Source organism: Macrosteles quadrilineatus, unplaced genomic scaffold (assembly GCF_028750875.1).
Source record: "Macrosteles quadrilineatus isolate MER2022 unplaced genomic scaffold, UCM_ALF_1.0 Scaffold_9__3_contigs__length_116548681, whole genome shotgun sequence".
Lineage (NCBI taxonomy): Eukaryota > Metazoa > Arthropoda > Insecta > Hemiptera > Cicadellidae > Macrosteles > Macrosteles quadrilineatus.
In genome coordinates this window covers 62080987-62095500 of record NW_026542602.1, presented here as the reverse complement: position 1 = coordinate 62095500, position 14514 = coordinate 62080987, and the positions used below count along the sequence as shown (strand labels likewise).

The window sequence follows — 14514 nt, the reverse complement described above, 5'->3', positions numbered from 1 at the left end:
ATTAAAGATCCATTGCAATAGAATTATTTTATCGTCACCGTTGCCTAGCAACTATTTATTTTTATTTTTGCTGATTCCTCTAATTATTTTTTCACATAACCTTAAAGTTGTAGTTGTGTTGACCATCAGTGTGCATTATTATAGAGGTGAATAGTGGCAATAGGGTATAGTGTGGTGCAAAATAGCGTTCGTACCACGGACCGAAATGGTTTTGCAGCTCTCGATCGAGACGAAGTCGAGAACTTAAAAACTATCTCGAGCCGGCAAAACCTTATTTTTGGCCCTAGGTACGAAATATACTATTAAATGGGTTGTAGCTTAATCGGGTTTCAACATTATTTAATTTACAGTCTGTTCCAAAAGTAGAAAAATAAGCAAATACATTAACAATAATACAACATTAAAAGTATAGAGATTTACCACTCTCAACACTAGCTAACAAAGATAATTTTGATAACACAGCCGAATCTGAATGGGAGGTTTAATATCGTAAGTCGCTTCAGTCTGTAAATGGTGTTGTGATTGTCCAATAAATTTAGTGCAAGATGAGATCTCGCCCTGTGGTCGGAAACTTGACCAAAAGTATGTATTTTTCCAACTTATCTATATTTACCCTATGCTATAAATAAGACATGTAAATGGAATTTCTTCTATTTGGTTTTATTTTCTGTTTACATTTAGTTGTTATTTCGTTACCTACATGGCAACCCATACGGCCCAAGTTATTTTTTAAATTTTAAATTCGTTTCTTGTGTTTATTTTTGAGCCTATTTTAATTTATAAAGGGATTCATCACATCTACAGGAAAATATCTTTCATTTGGTACCAACCGCGTGTAATTCGTTCCAGTAGTATGGTCAGGCTAGCTGTCATGAGTTTTGCAAAAGTTGTTTTGTATAAGACGATTTTGAATGATTTTCCAATTTGATAATCTTTTTTCACTAGATTTTGTAATTTCTTCTTTGACTTTTCAAATTCTAAGAGTATTATGAAGTGTTCTGTTGGTAACAAACCAAGGTGCGTTGACAATTTTACGTAGCAATTTTGATTGGTATCGTTGAAAAATTTAAATGTTTGATGTACTTGATGATCGCCAAAGTTGGATCCCATAAGTCCAAATTAGTTTTATAACTTTTATGCAAAGTAACATTATTTTGTGTACTAAGTTTTGATTTAGATCCAAGAAGACAATTAAGCTTAGTTATTTTAAAATTTAGATATTGTCTTTTAGTCCAGATATGTGCCTTCCAATTAAGCTTTGCATCTAAGTGCATGCCCAAGTATTTTATTTCTGTTACTTTAGGGTGGTGAATATTGTTCATGGATACTGGAGGAAATGTAGCCAGATTTAGGGTAAAAGTAATGTTTTCTGATTTATTTTCATTAATTTTGAACCTCCATGTTTTAAACCAATGTGAAATTTCATCCAAGTTTAACTGTAAATTTGCTGTAGTTTGAACCGGTTTGTCGTGGACAGATAAAATGGTCATATCATCCGCAAATGTGGCAACCATAGTGTTTACAATCTCTGGTAGGTCCGATGTATAGGGAATATTCAAGTATGGTTCAAGTACGCTTCCTTTGGGGATTCCTGATTTTATAGGGTAAAGGTCAGTTAAATAATTTTGATGTTTAATTTGGAAAGTTCTGTTTGTAAGATATGATTTTTAAATATGAAAAACTGAATGGGGTACCGGTAGCTAAATGTGGCATTCTTGTCAATAGTTCGACATATCGATAGTAATGTACACTAACACAATCGTAATAGACGAAATAATTTAATTATATTTAACTAAACAAATGCTTGTTTGCATTAGCAAAATAAATAACAATTAGAAGTCATTTTGAGAAGTTATCTAAGTATTTCTGTTAAAGAAATGGCATTTCTTCATAATCTTAACATCTCAAATTACTTTAATACTTTCTTATGAAATGGCTACCATACTAAATTCAAACTCACATAACAAGAAATTAAATAACATCTAAACATAAATTAAAATGTTTTACACGACAATTAAAAAACAAATGTACGATTGCTCTTGCTCATTCTTCATCAGATTAGGCATAGGCACGAGACCCTCCTTCATTGCGCAGTCTGTAGTCTTGGAGATAAGAGAGATATGCGGTAAAGATAAGGGAGAACTGTAACGGTCCGTTGTGGGTTTGCAATATTTATCTCAAAATCCAGTGCAAGGTTAACTAAATTTAGGAATTAGGGTCTGAATACGTGATTGGTGAAATCCAAGAGGCAATACTGAACTTGCACTACTTATGTTATATCGCATTTTTTACCTTATCTATCAAAAATATGCTATTTTAAGCACTTTTTCCTTTGGCACTTTAGGGGGAAACGACTATTTCACCCTGAAAACCACGTTTGAAAATCGAGAAAAGCTTTAGAAATAGGCAATTATAAGCGCTCGAAAAATCTTTTTTCCTTTTAATAGTAGCCTATTTTTCTTGTTATTCGAGTCATTTCAAACTTCTTTTCCTCTTGCACTTTTTCAGCAAACACATATTTCACCACGAAAAACACGTTTGAAAAGCGTTATAAATCATTAATATCGCCACATTTGACTGGTAAGTGTCAATAAAAGAGTGTAAAAGAGTCCTTGGAGCCTAGACGTTCTAACTCATAAAACAATGAAAGAACTACAAAGACAATTTATAATCTCACAATATACTAGATATTTAAATTACAATCACTCTGGTGTTTGAAAACACATTTTTGGACTGTAAATAACTCTCCAGCAGCTGTTTGAAATTAACGTAATTAACATTGCTCTTAAGGGGGACAAATCACAGCCTCCTCTAATACATTAGATCTAATGTATTAGAGGTGGCTGTGGACAAATCCAAGATGGCTGTTAGCTTTCATTGACTCCCTTGGAGAACAATAAAAAACTACAAAGAACATTTCTAATCTCACAGTATACTCGATGTTAAATTATAATCACTTTGGTGTTTGAAAAAATATTTTTGGACGATAAATCGCTCTTCAGCGGCTGTTTGAAATTATCCAAGATGGCCACTAGCCTCCAAGGACTCACTATATAACCTTTAGCTGAGCCCCTCAGCTTAACCTAACCTAAGCTGGGTTTACCCAAAATCGGTAATTTTCGGCACTTTGCTGATCTAAGCATGGGTTAGGTTAGGTTAGGTTAGAGTAAGCTAGGTTGGATTACTTTGGTTTACCCACAAATAGGTAATTTTTGGCACTTTGCTATTTTTTACGAATTTTAAAACCTGGGTTTCTGGGTAAAAATGACGTTTGCTGGAAAACTGTTAGCAGCAATTTTTTTTTAAATGGGTTTAATAATAATAAAAACACATTAAAGTAGGGTAAAAATTTCAAGCTCCAAAAAATCTTCGGTTTCCATCGCTTTTTGCTATGTTCAAACGAGATTTTCGAGCGTAGGAAAGATGCGGACAAGGAAAGAAAGTTAGGGACAAATAGGGGTGAGAATGTAGAGATGAGCTGAACTAGGCCCTGAAACGACTCTTTAAAAACGGACCTTTTTCCTTTTTCAGTTCACATAGAGCTACAATAACGTCATTGACTTCAAAATCATAATTTGACTATTTCCAAACAGTAAACTTATAAATGTTAGTCAGTCAAGTACTGATTGCTCCAGGCCTTATCTCCTATGGTTGCTAGCTTAATTTTTACGTATTTTGGATAAGTTAAATATATATTATATAAAATATAAAAGTATTCCATGCAATAATATTACCAAATATAATATAATTACACATTGTTAAGATATGCTGACGTAATTAAGCGTTAGAAGTTTAAAAATTTTAATAATCTTGTGATTGTGTAGGCTTGCTATAAACTTTATAAAATAATATTTTTTTGCACATTGTACTTTGGACCGAAAATATTTTTTTTCAAACACCTGTACCAATGCAGGACCAACTAGAAAGTTGGTCCTGGTACCAATAGAATGTGTAAAATTGGTCACTATATTAATTGTACTGCAAGAGATTCCAAAACACGCCACTGATTGTAAATTACTTATAACTGATAAGTGTAAAGTTAGAGTTTGTAGGAAGAACAGATCAACCGATTGACATTTGTTTTCAGTCGACGTGTTATCTCGTTACATTATTGGTATGTGGTGAAAAGTGACGTTTGCACCAAAGAATTGAAGAAAGCGTATCCAATATCATACAAAACAGTGATTTGGATTGTTTTGTATAAAAACATTTTAATGAGTTATAAACTGATGACCAAACAAATTAGGCCTAAATTACCACCACTTTTGAGAATTCAGAAAAAATAGTTTTATGGACAGCTGAACCTTAGTTTTATACGGATTAAATTAAGAGTTGTCCTTTTTGCGATTTATTACCACGTAAAACCCAAACAATATTAATAGGTTGGAAATTGGAGGTCAATCACACTCTCGCAATATCACAAAAGTGAACTGACCCGAGTGACCCGACACTCCAATAACTGGGATGGCCTGTAGCAAAAGGAAAATCTAAGAAATTGCTTATGAAGTCCATTTGGAGTAACGTGTGAATAATGTGTTAACGGGACATTTCTGTGTTCTGCTCACTCATATTTCCTTTACTTGTCCAAGTACTGAATGTTTATGAGTTTGCTTGGATTAAACAATATGTGGAACACTTTGTACCAGGTGCCTACGATTATATCTTACTAGAGGTAGCTAGTCGTGGTTTGTTCCCGAATTATGAATAATACATATTGTGTTATTGCGTTATAATACAAACGAGAGAAATTCGCCCATATTCAAGGTTGTATAAAATAAATCGGAGGCTATAAAGTCTACACGAAGTTGAAGCTATTGTTTTGAAAATAGTCAAGTATATTTTGATAAAATAAGGATTCGCTGCGTCGCGAGTGACGATGATGACACTTCCGTGATTGCGAGAGAATTTCACGAAATGGTTCGGCGGACCCAGGAGACGATGATGTATCCGTAATCGCGGGAGATATTTATCCTGGCAAAGTAACCACGAGCACAGAAAACGTTCTTAATATGTTTTCTGTGGCACGAGGTATGTTGAAGTTAGCACCGTGACCACGAGACATGTCAACGATGGCACCGTGAGTGCAAGATACGTTGACGGTTAACGCCATGACCGCAAAAACGTTGACGATAACACTGTAACCATGAGACATGTTGACGTTGGTACCATGACCGCAAAACATGTTGACGATAATGCCGTGACCGGCGACATAACCGAGACGTGTTGACAATGGCATCGTAACCGCAAAACATGTCAATGATTACGCCACGACCGTGAGAAATTTTGACGATGGTACCACAACCGTGAGACATGATGACGATCGCGCCATGAGTGTAGGCAGTGAGGGACCATCGATGTATAATAACTTCCGTGTAGAGTTATTATACATCGATGTGAGGGACATGTTGACGATGGTGCCACGCCCGTGAGACATGTTGACGATGGTACCACAACCATGAGACATGTTGACGATCGCGCCTTGAGCGTGGGCAGCGAGGGAAGTGTTTGCGATGGTGCCGTGAACGCGGGAAATGTTGATGATGGCACCGTGCTCACAAACGATGGTGCTCTGACCGCGGGACATTCGGGGACATGTTGACGATCCGGCCGCGAGCGTGGGGTGTGTTGTGGACATATATATAATACAGATTTGTTGTATTATATAGAGATCTATGGTTATGGATCAGGCGCCGAGATTACGAGATGTGTTGATTGCTGAGACGCCTGGACAACTGAATATAGCGCCGCGAACATGGTCACGGTGGCTCCGTCATCACGGGAGATCTTCACAATGATGTCACAATTGAGGATTAAATTCATGCAAAAATAATGACATTGTGATAGGCACATGTTAAAATATTTAGGATTGGGCCTGCCTGATTAAACTCTACTGCTGTTTTACAAGTAACCATATATCAGGCCTTAAGACTTTACTCAAGTTTTTTTTTTATGTAGTTGTATTCGTGTCGTATTCACGTTAAATGTCTATATAAGGTTAGCATGTGGTGTTTTATAATTAGATTTATGTTTCATAGTTAATTGAAACAAAAATTAAATTTGTTTAGTCAACAACAGATCTTGTTACTAGTTTAATTTTTATACAGAATTGTTTTTTAGTACGATGCTTGTTTTCAATATTATTGCTATCTGCAATAATATTTAACCTAGTTGTTTTACCCCAAACAATCGGGAAGGAAACAAAAATCACGTCCCGAAATAAAAATTAAAAAAAAACTTAATACTGAAATGAAATGTAAACAGTTAGTTGTGGATACAATTGAGCATTTTAAAGAACAGACGACGGAACAGCTGTTTCAAGATGGCTGACTATTGATTACTGATTTGGAGAATTGGTAGAGCGACTTGAATAATAAATAAGTACCAGGGTACTAAGCTTTGCTCGGGGAAATCATTACTATACCCTTAGAGAAGGCTTTGGTTTATTTAATTTATCCTTATTATAAATTAAAGACTATTTTAAAGATTATTTAAAGATTATTTTTAGCGGTAAACACAGCTGGGGAACGCAACAGACTACAATAATGCTATGCTGACGGCGAAGCTACCTCCCCCCTCCTCAGTGCCTATAAACACGACATGGATATAGTCTGGATCGCGTTCTGGCACTAGAAATTCGAGAATAACGCGCTGAAAACGACTAAATGCGGAGCGGAAGTCAGAACAATAGCGGAACTCACATTGACTGTATGGAACCATGTTGGTGTGCATCGAAGAGTGTAAACGCGATCGTAGCGCGACGTGGTGTCGATTTTATGAAGCTATACACTCGCACACTTTGGTAAAAAGCAGTAAAATGAGCTCCGACCTAGTTCGAGCTATTTCGGGTATTTCCGTGATGCCGAAGTCACTAGGACAACGAATCAGAGGCTTTCTCAATCCGAGCTCCGGGGGGTCGGAGCTCACATTGAAAACGGAGCTCACGTTGTTGGTGTGTAACCATACGTCGGATCTCACAATGTATCATTCCCCAACACACACACACACACACACACACACACAGACATCACTTCGAAAACCACTTTTTTGGGTCCAGGGGGACCCAAAACGAATATATCCACTCAAAACTCAAACTCGAAAATTTTGACGAAAACAATACTTTCTCCATATACTATGGTATAGGGGGAGAAAGTAAAAATGTTACGATTAAAACAAACAATTTTAGAGCCATGTATAAAATTTAATATAATGAGTTTAATTGCAAAATTATTACCAGTTGCCAAGTAGCATGGGATTGCCCTTAACCCGAGATCAAAGACAATGACCTGCACGAGTAGAGTGGCCAACATGAAGTAAACTGTCTTATTGCTTGTGTCCTGTAACATATCATTATCACTATTGAGATGACGACGCCACCTAGGTGTGTATTCTAACACAAATATGAGTGAAGGATGAGTGTGTAGAAAGGTGTGAGATGATCTTTGTAGCTTTATCACTGACTAATATCAGCTGTTTCATCTGTCAAGTTCATTTATTGAAAATGCAATGATCAAGGACAGCTGGGTCATGTTTTGAACCATCAAAAACCTACTGACTTCTCAGGATTGAACCGGCAACCTTATGATTGTTATCCGAAGTAAAGGTTGATGTCATAAACTTAAGATAATTGCATTGTTCAATGTAATTTGTATATGAGTACAAAGTCTAAACATGACACAAAAGTCGTTGATAAACAATTTCATATTAAAATTTTAATCTTTCCATGCTAGTTTGCAACTATGTATTGAAAATTATTGTGTAAAAATTGTTTGATTTTTTATGTTTTCCAGTTTTTATTTTTCTTTTGTGGTATAAAATAAGTATTTAGTTAAAAATTATACAATAATTTAATTCAATCATTTTTACATTTTAGTTGCCTCATGATTTACTAACTTGTAAATACACTATTTATTACTAAATTTAAAAATCTTACCTCCAGTAAAGCAAATGCAGCCATGACAAATAGCAGGACTGAAGAGCTGACACAGCTGGTTATGAGCAAAACTCTCCAGGAAACAGTTGTTATCAGTTGTACCAACATGAGCGCGACAATGCAGTTGACAACACTAGCAGTGTAGCCAGCTGCTACGACGTCTGACTCTGATAGTCTAGGCCGGGCTTCGGAGATGTGGTACAACTGTTGACATTGATTAAAATACATGCAAGATTAATCTAGTATAGGGAAATTATTTAAATTGGTATCGGGGTAAGTTTAATACAGATATAGGAATAATCCTTTCTGATTCGTGATTCACATAAGATTTGCAAATAACTTTATGTTCATCGAATACTAAACCAAAACCAGTAGTAATTTATTTACCAGTAGGAGCCTGGCTGATTCCTTTTTTCTATTATATAAAACAATTATGATTTAGAGTACAGTATTATACATTTCAAAATCTATAGAACTAATACTATTAAATTTGTTTGGATTAAATTAATTTTGATAATTAATTAAATGTTTCTTTGATTCTTCACCTGGTCTGATTCCCCTAGTGCTTGGCTGGTGTTGGCCCCACACAGCAATAAGAGCAATATCAGATGCATCAACGGATGAGACGTTTCTTTCTGTAGACATCTGTTATCAAACTCCGCTTCAGCTGAAGCCACATCGCTTCCGCACAGCTTCGCTAGCTCTAAACATAGTCTGTTCAAGTTGACATACAGTTTTGGTCGTCCAGTCATAAATTTATGAGATCAACAAACATGTTTTGAGAAGACGATACTGTGACTTTAAGTATTTCTACGTTTTCTGTTACCATTAAATTACCCAACATTGATAAATGTTCAAAGAAGACCCAGTATATTTCTACACTGTTATCTATTATTATTATAGCTTTTGGTATTTCAATGAGAAATGAGGAAGTTAAGAATTACGATATCAAACCTAATCATTATGTAATTTGAGTCAAGTTTTTACTATTTAATTTATTTTGTTATGATTATAAATAGTAATAACCTGATACAGTAGAGGGTACTCGAAACGATTGGAAATTGGAGGTGTTCAGATAACTGATTTTTTTTAAGATAGTTGTTCATTGAGAGTAAAAATTAGATGCATTATTTTAATTTTAACTTTGGTTGATAATATTTAAATAAATTTTTACAAGTTTTTTTGCTACTGCTCTTGATTGTCTTAACATCACGGCAACACCCATGAGCATATTTTGCAGTCCCCGCCAGAATGGTTATAGTCTCCCACGAGGCCACAACCGCAGCAAAACCCATGGGTGAGCATATCTTGCGGTCTCAGCGTCACCGCTGATGGTCTCTCGTTATTGCAGCAACAACGCTATCCACCTTTCAGTTAACCGACATTTCAGACAACCAGGCTTCTGATAATCGACACTCTACTGTATGAACTGTACTGTACGTTTAGGGGATAAAACAAAGTAAAAAGCAAAACTAATACTACTGGTATTGTACTTAAGAAATCCACAATATACTCACCCAGAGCAGCTAAATTTTTATCTTTCACTATAAAATACAAATATGAAGGACTTTCTGGCACATGTCGGAAGAAGAACCAAGATACGAATAGAAGAAATGCAAATGCAGGCACCAGAAATGAGTGTCCTTTCCCAATTGCTGGAACAATAAAATGTTAACTAACATTATTGAGCGAAGCGAAACGAAGAGAGCAAAGCTCTTACACTTCACTCCTGCTTTTATTTTACAAATACTCCTGAACGGCTGAAGCGATCTGCACGAAATTTAGCATAGTCATAGTACCCAACCATGGAAAGGTGGTTGAATTGTAAATTACTGAATACTGATATCTGTCGAGTACACCAACTATCTTACCAAGTATCTGAAAGGAAAATTTATGGTAAACCATGGTATTTTGTCACAAACTATCTCAGTACCACAAAAGGATAAAATAGAATTTTACACTGTAACACATTCAGTCAGTCACTTGTTCAACCATGTTCTTTTTAAAAGTCAACGGTTGACCACGGTTATAAACATGTCTTGGACTTGGCAGGTTAGGAAATGTTTATTTTCTGAATAATTGTAATGAATGGTAAACACACTTGCCCACCCAAAGCACTGTGTAGACTAAGAGTTTCGCTGAGCATGAGACCAAGGGACGTTCCCACAGTGAAGACGGTTGCTACGGACATCCTGAGTGGGTATGGAGCGAGTTCCACCAGGTACAGAGGAACCACACAGACAGCCACACCTGTTGACAACAATACTGCTCTACAGTAACGCTCAGAGAGTGTATACTTTATCGCACTTACTCTTGGGACTTTTTTTATGTCCAATCTTCACATGCTAGGACGCTAGTTCTAGCCTGGAAGTGTTTTACACATTACTTCAGGCTAGTCCTAGAGGGTCGTGGCATTATCACATAGATAAAATACATTGGTGATTGGCGGGAATTGAACCCAGGACCTCGGACACGGAAGCCTCGTACTCTATCATTATACCAGCTACCAGAAAGCTCCCCCCTTGAGACAGAATACAGGTAATCAATTACCACACTTCCTTCACTATTTATTTCATTTTATGTTTCAAAGCCAGAAGAATTTTTGATTCTTTATTCTTTTCCTAAGGGGACGGTTCAAACCCTAGTCTTGTTCTTACTAACATAGACCTTTTGTAAACGTCCTTAACTAATACCCCGATGAAAAATGGTTGGGCCCAGAACTTACTAAAGCCGCCCTGCAAATATTTTTTTGAACTTTTTCTGCCCAAAATGATGGTTACTTTCAACTGTGGGGGAGTTTGGGTAAATGAAGGCAGTAGTTTTGCGTAAATAGATACAAAAATTGTTAAAAAAAATGTATCAGGTTAAATTTAAATTAGATAAACACATTAAATGAAAACGATATTGAACATTATGCAAGCTATACTTAGCTCATAACCGATCATTTACCACAGTACGGTAACTACAACCATATGACTGAACAGAACCTACCGATGAACAGTCCTAGTATAAGCCAAGCAACTATGAGTATTGTTTCTGACTGCATAAGACTGGCCGCAAGATGTGTCGCTGCCCCAACTGTGCCTATCATCTGACTGACGAGGGTTGTGTACCTCCTGTAACAAAGGGTTACAGTTTAAACGACTCCCTTGAAGAAAAATACTTCACTTAAAAATTCTTGCTTTAACGAAATTTAGAAAAAAAATAATTAGCCATACTCATAGTTATTAGCGAATTTCCCTATAGGGAAGTAGCTATTACCGTAGGTGGCACGGTATGACGTAGACCCGGGACCGATTTACTTTTTCATTTTGATCTCCCCAGAGGCCAAAAACACCATTCGTTCAAATTTTTATATATGTAAAAAAAAAGAATATAAAAGTCATTTGGCATTTTCATCAAGAAATATATATTTATATATATATATATATATATGTCCGTAAACGCGATAACTTGAGTAATTTTTGTCCGATTTTGATGAAATTTGGTTTAAAGGTGTAAAGCGGGATAAACTTGAATGAGTTCGCCAACCAGCATGATCGGACCATGGGAACGGGGCTTTACGGGGGGTTTTATGGGGTAAAAATTGGTTTTTCTCACTTTTGACCCTCAAAACACAAAGTTTCCCAATTTCTCTTTAGACCTTTTTAAGGAGCTTAAAAAACAAATAATTTAGTATATAAAAGTATTTTTGTTCGGTTATTAGTAACGGAGAAAATTTAAAAAATTGTAAATTTAAAATTCCCATGTTATTCTTATGGAGAATATTGTCAAATGTTGTAGTTTGCTTGTTTATGGATATATTTTGATCAAACTTGGCAAATTTATTTATTTTGTACTAAGCTATCATTATTTTACTATAAAACACACTTTATTAGTTTCCTTGTAGCAGCAAACCTAGGTACTCGTTAAACCTAATGTTATTAAAATATATTTAATTGAAAATCAATTCAGACAAATGGAAATTCGCTTAGTCGGCAGGTTTGCTGCGGCGGTGGTATTTAATCTCTGAATAGGTACAATTTGTTACAATCATACATCTCAGTCGTCAAATATGAATAATTACATTTCATAAATAAGATATACAATAATACTTGAATATACAATCCACCAGAAAAAAATTATATTAAACTATACTGTTTTTTTTAGGTAAGGTACTTTCGATGTTATCTAGAGTTTTAGGTAATTTTAGAACTTATGTAGATAGAATGTTTGGTATCACGATTTTTATTGGAGTGTCCACAGTTTTTTTTCTAATTTGAGATGACAAAAAACAAATAAACTAGTAATTTGTCCATATTTATACATGCTAATCAACCATATTCATAAACTTTATACCTATTTATGTAGAGTGGTGATTATTGAACATTGAATAAACCAACGCCTGAAAGATAGCTCCTGACCTCTGCGGATCTCTCCCAATGTCTGCCTATCGTGCTAAAGTTTCTTAAAACATCATACAAAAAAATACAATAACCATTCAAACCTTGCGACCAATTCTGGATTATTGAAAATGTCAGACCAACGGAAACCGGGTTAACAGACTTAGACTTGATTATGAATTGAAAAAAAATCTTTGACCATTTATGATTAGAAAAAGTTGTCATGTTTATCTACAATGGTTTTAAGAATTATTTAACAATTTCTTACTACATCTTATATCTAAGCTAACACAGCACAAAATAAGCTAAAAGCATAGAATGTCTTACCTGCCTGCCCAGTCTGTCAAGATGGCCGACACACCAGTTCCAACGACTCCCCCCACCAGCAACAGTGTGCGGAGGTTGGACATCGGCAGTTCTACCCAAGAGTCTTCAACCTGGGAAGGGTAAATTTGTAAAACGCAAATTAATAAAATAATGTAAAATAAATATATTTTTTATGAATGACACATACAAACATGATGAAACCAGAAAAAGGTTTTTAAGGTTATTGTCACATTAAAAGATAAATAACCATAGACATACTTACATAAAATCTACATTTTTTAGATAAAAGTTCACTTACATGATAGGGGTTGGTGCTGGTTCCACAAATGTAACCGACGGGGATCGAACCTCCGAGAGAGAGGAAGATAACAGACAGGAGTAGCACATGAGACCATTTCCCTGGCTGTAGACATGTCATTCATTAACTTGCTCCAGAGCCAAAACACACACATGAATCTGAGCAAATTCTTAACCCTAGTGTAATTTCCAGAAAAGTCAGATTTTTACAAAAAACTGCCTCAATGATTTTGATTAAAATTTAGTATATTATGGTCCTTTTAACTCTAAACAAAATGGTACATCCCCAAACCTCTATAAATTAAAGTCCAAAAGTTAGCGTACTGCCATAAAGTCTTTTGAGAAATTATTTATCTGTCTTGATAATTAATGAAACAAATGCTGATTCTGACGTGAAGAGTGGGAATGTCAACATTCACATAAACTAATACTTTGATGTGGTGCATCTAACTTTGAAAATTATTTTTCCAGTTAATTGCCAACAAATAAATCACAGATAAGTTCTCTTTTGTAAGACAATCATAAAGTACTAAATACCTTTTTTGTGTGATGAATAGTGTCAGGGGAATGTGTGCAAGTAAAACATTTGGAGTAATATAGTCCTTCCTCCATTACAGTTCTCTGTAAAAACATCAGTTGTTAATTCATTGCTCAATAATCGGCCAAAGGAGATAAATTTAAACAAATTTAGACAATTTAAGATTTTAAGATTTTGATTTTAGATTTTTTAATTCAGACAATTAATTAACTTTAAAAGTCAAATAGATTACTCTAAAGTATTTTTTTTTTTTTTTTTTTTGTAAAAGGTCTAAGCCCACAAAACAACTAACTCTATTATAGGCTACCTTATGTTTCAGAATCCTACTCCTAGTAACTGTATCTTTATAGTACCTATATTAATGAATTTCCTTAGAGTTTTTCTTTAAGTATTACTATTCTTACTTCATCCTTTTCTGATATAGGCTACTCAACGAACTCATCAAATTAAATTGATGAAAAACCTCTACATTAAAAAAAAACTATTGTTGAGTATTGAAAACAATTTAGGATTTAATTTAACAGTCGGAATAAAATAACAAAACTCTTTATGAAGATATTTGTTTGATCAAACAAAAAATTATAATTCTTTTAAACTGCCAATGGTTACCTTATAGGTATCAAATGTTACGTAATCAGAGTTGCGTAATTCATAAATAAATAATCACATAAATAATTGCAGCATAAATATTATTGCGTTTGGTACTTAAAAAGAAAAGAAAATTTCAACTTATAAGTTGAATATTGCTGTATTTTTGTATCTGTTAAATTCTTCAAGAGAAATCCCAAACTTGCAGTACAGAATTTATTCACTTTAACTTTACTAAATCAAGTACATAAATTAATTCTATAAAGACACACACCTAAAGAGATCAATAAAGGTTAACGAGTTTAAATCACCGTTTGAAAAGTACTGATGAATTTTGTTTATTTAACAATTTCACAGAACTAATATTTTTGACAGTTGCTTGAAATGTTGATTTACCTTAACTACTGTTCCATAAATATTTGACTCCTGTTCCATAGCACCTAGATCACGCC

The 14514-nt window shown here is 34.8% G+C and overlaps 1 protein-coding gene across 1 annotated transcript in view; it reads right to left on the bottom strand.

Moving 5' to 3' along the window:
* LOC129002726 (solute carrier family 2, facilitated glucose transporter member 5-like) overlaps positions 1-14514 on the bottom strand; it is an 18877-nt gene extending 4363 nt beyond the window's left edge. The window contains exons 1-10 of the mRNA XM_054430740.1: positions 14459-14514; positions 13474-13557; positions 12938-13042; positions 12640-12749; positions 10922-11046; positions 10040-10180; positions 9448-9585; positions 8476-8633; positions 7931-8134; positions 7232-7334 (exon numbers count right to left, since the gene is read on the bottom strand). Of these exons, the coding sequence (XP_054286715.1) occupies positions 7232-7334; positions 7931-8134; positions 8476-8633; positions 9448-9585; positions 10040-10180; positions 10922-11046; positions 12640-12749; positions 12938-13042; positions 13474-13557; positions 14459-14497 (1207 nt within the window). The 5' untranslated portion in view covers positions 14498-14514. The remainder of the gene's footprint in view (positions 1-7231; positions 7335-7930; positions 8135-8475; positions 8634-9447; positions 9586-10039; positions 10181-10921; positions 11047-12639; positions 12750-12937; positions 13043-13473; positions 13558-14458) is intronic.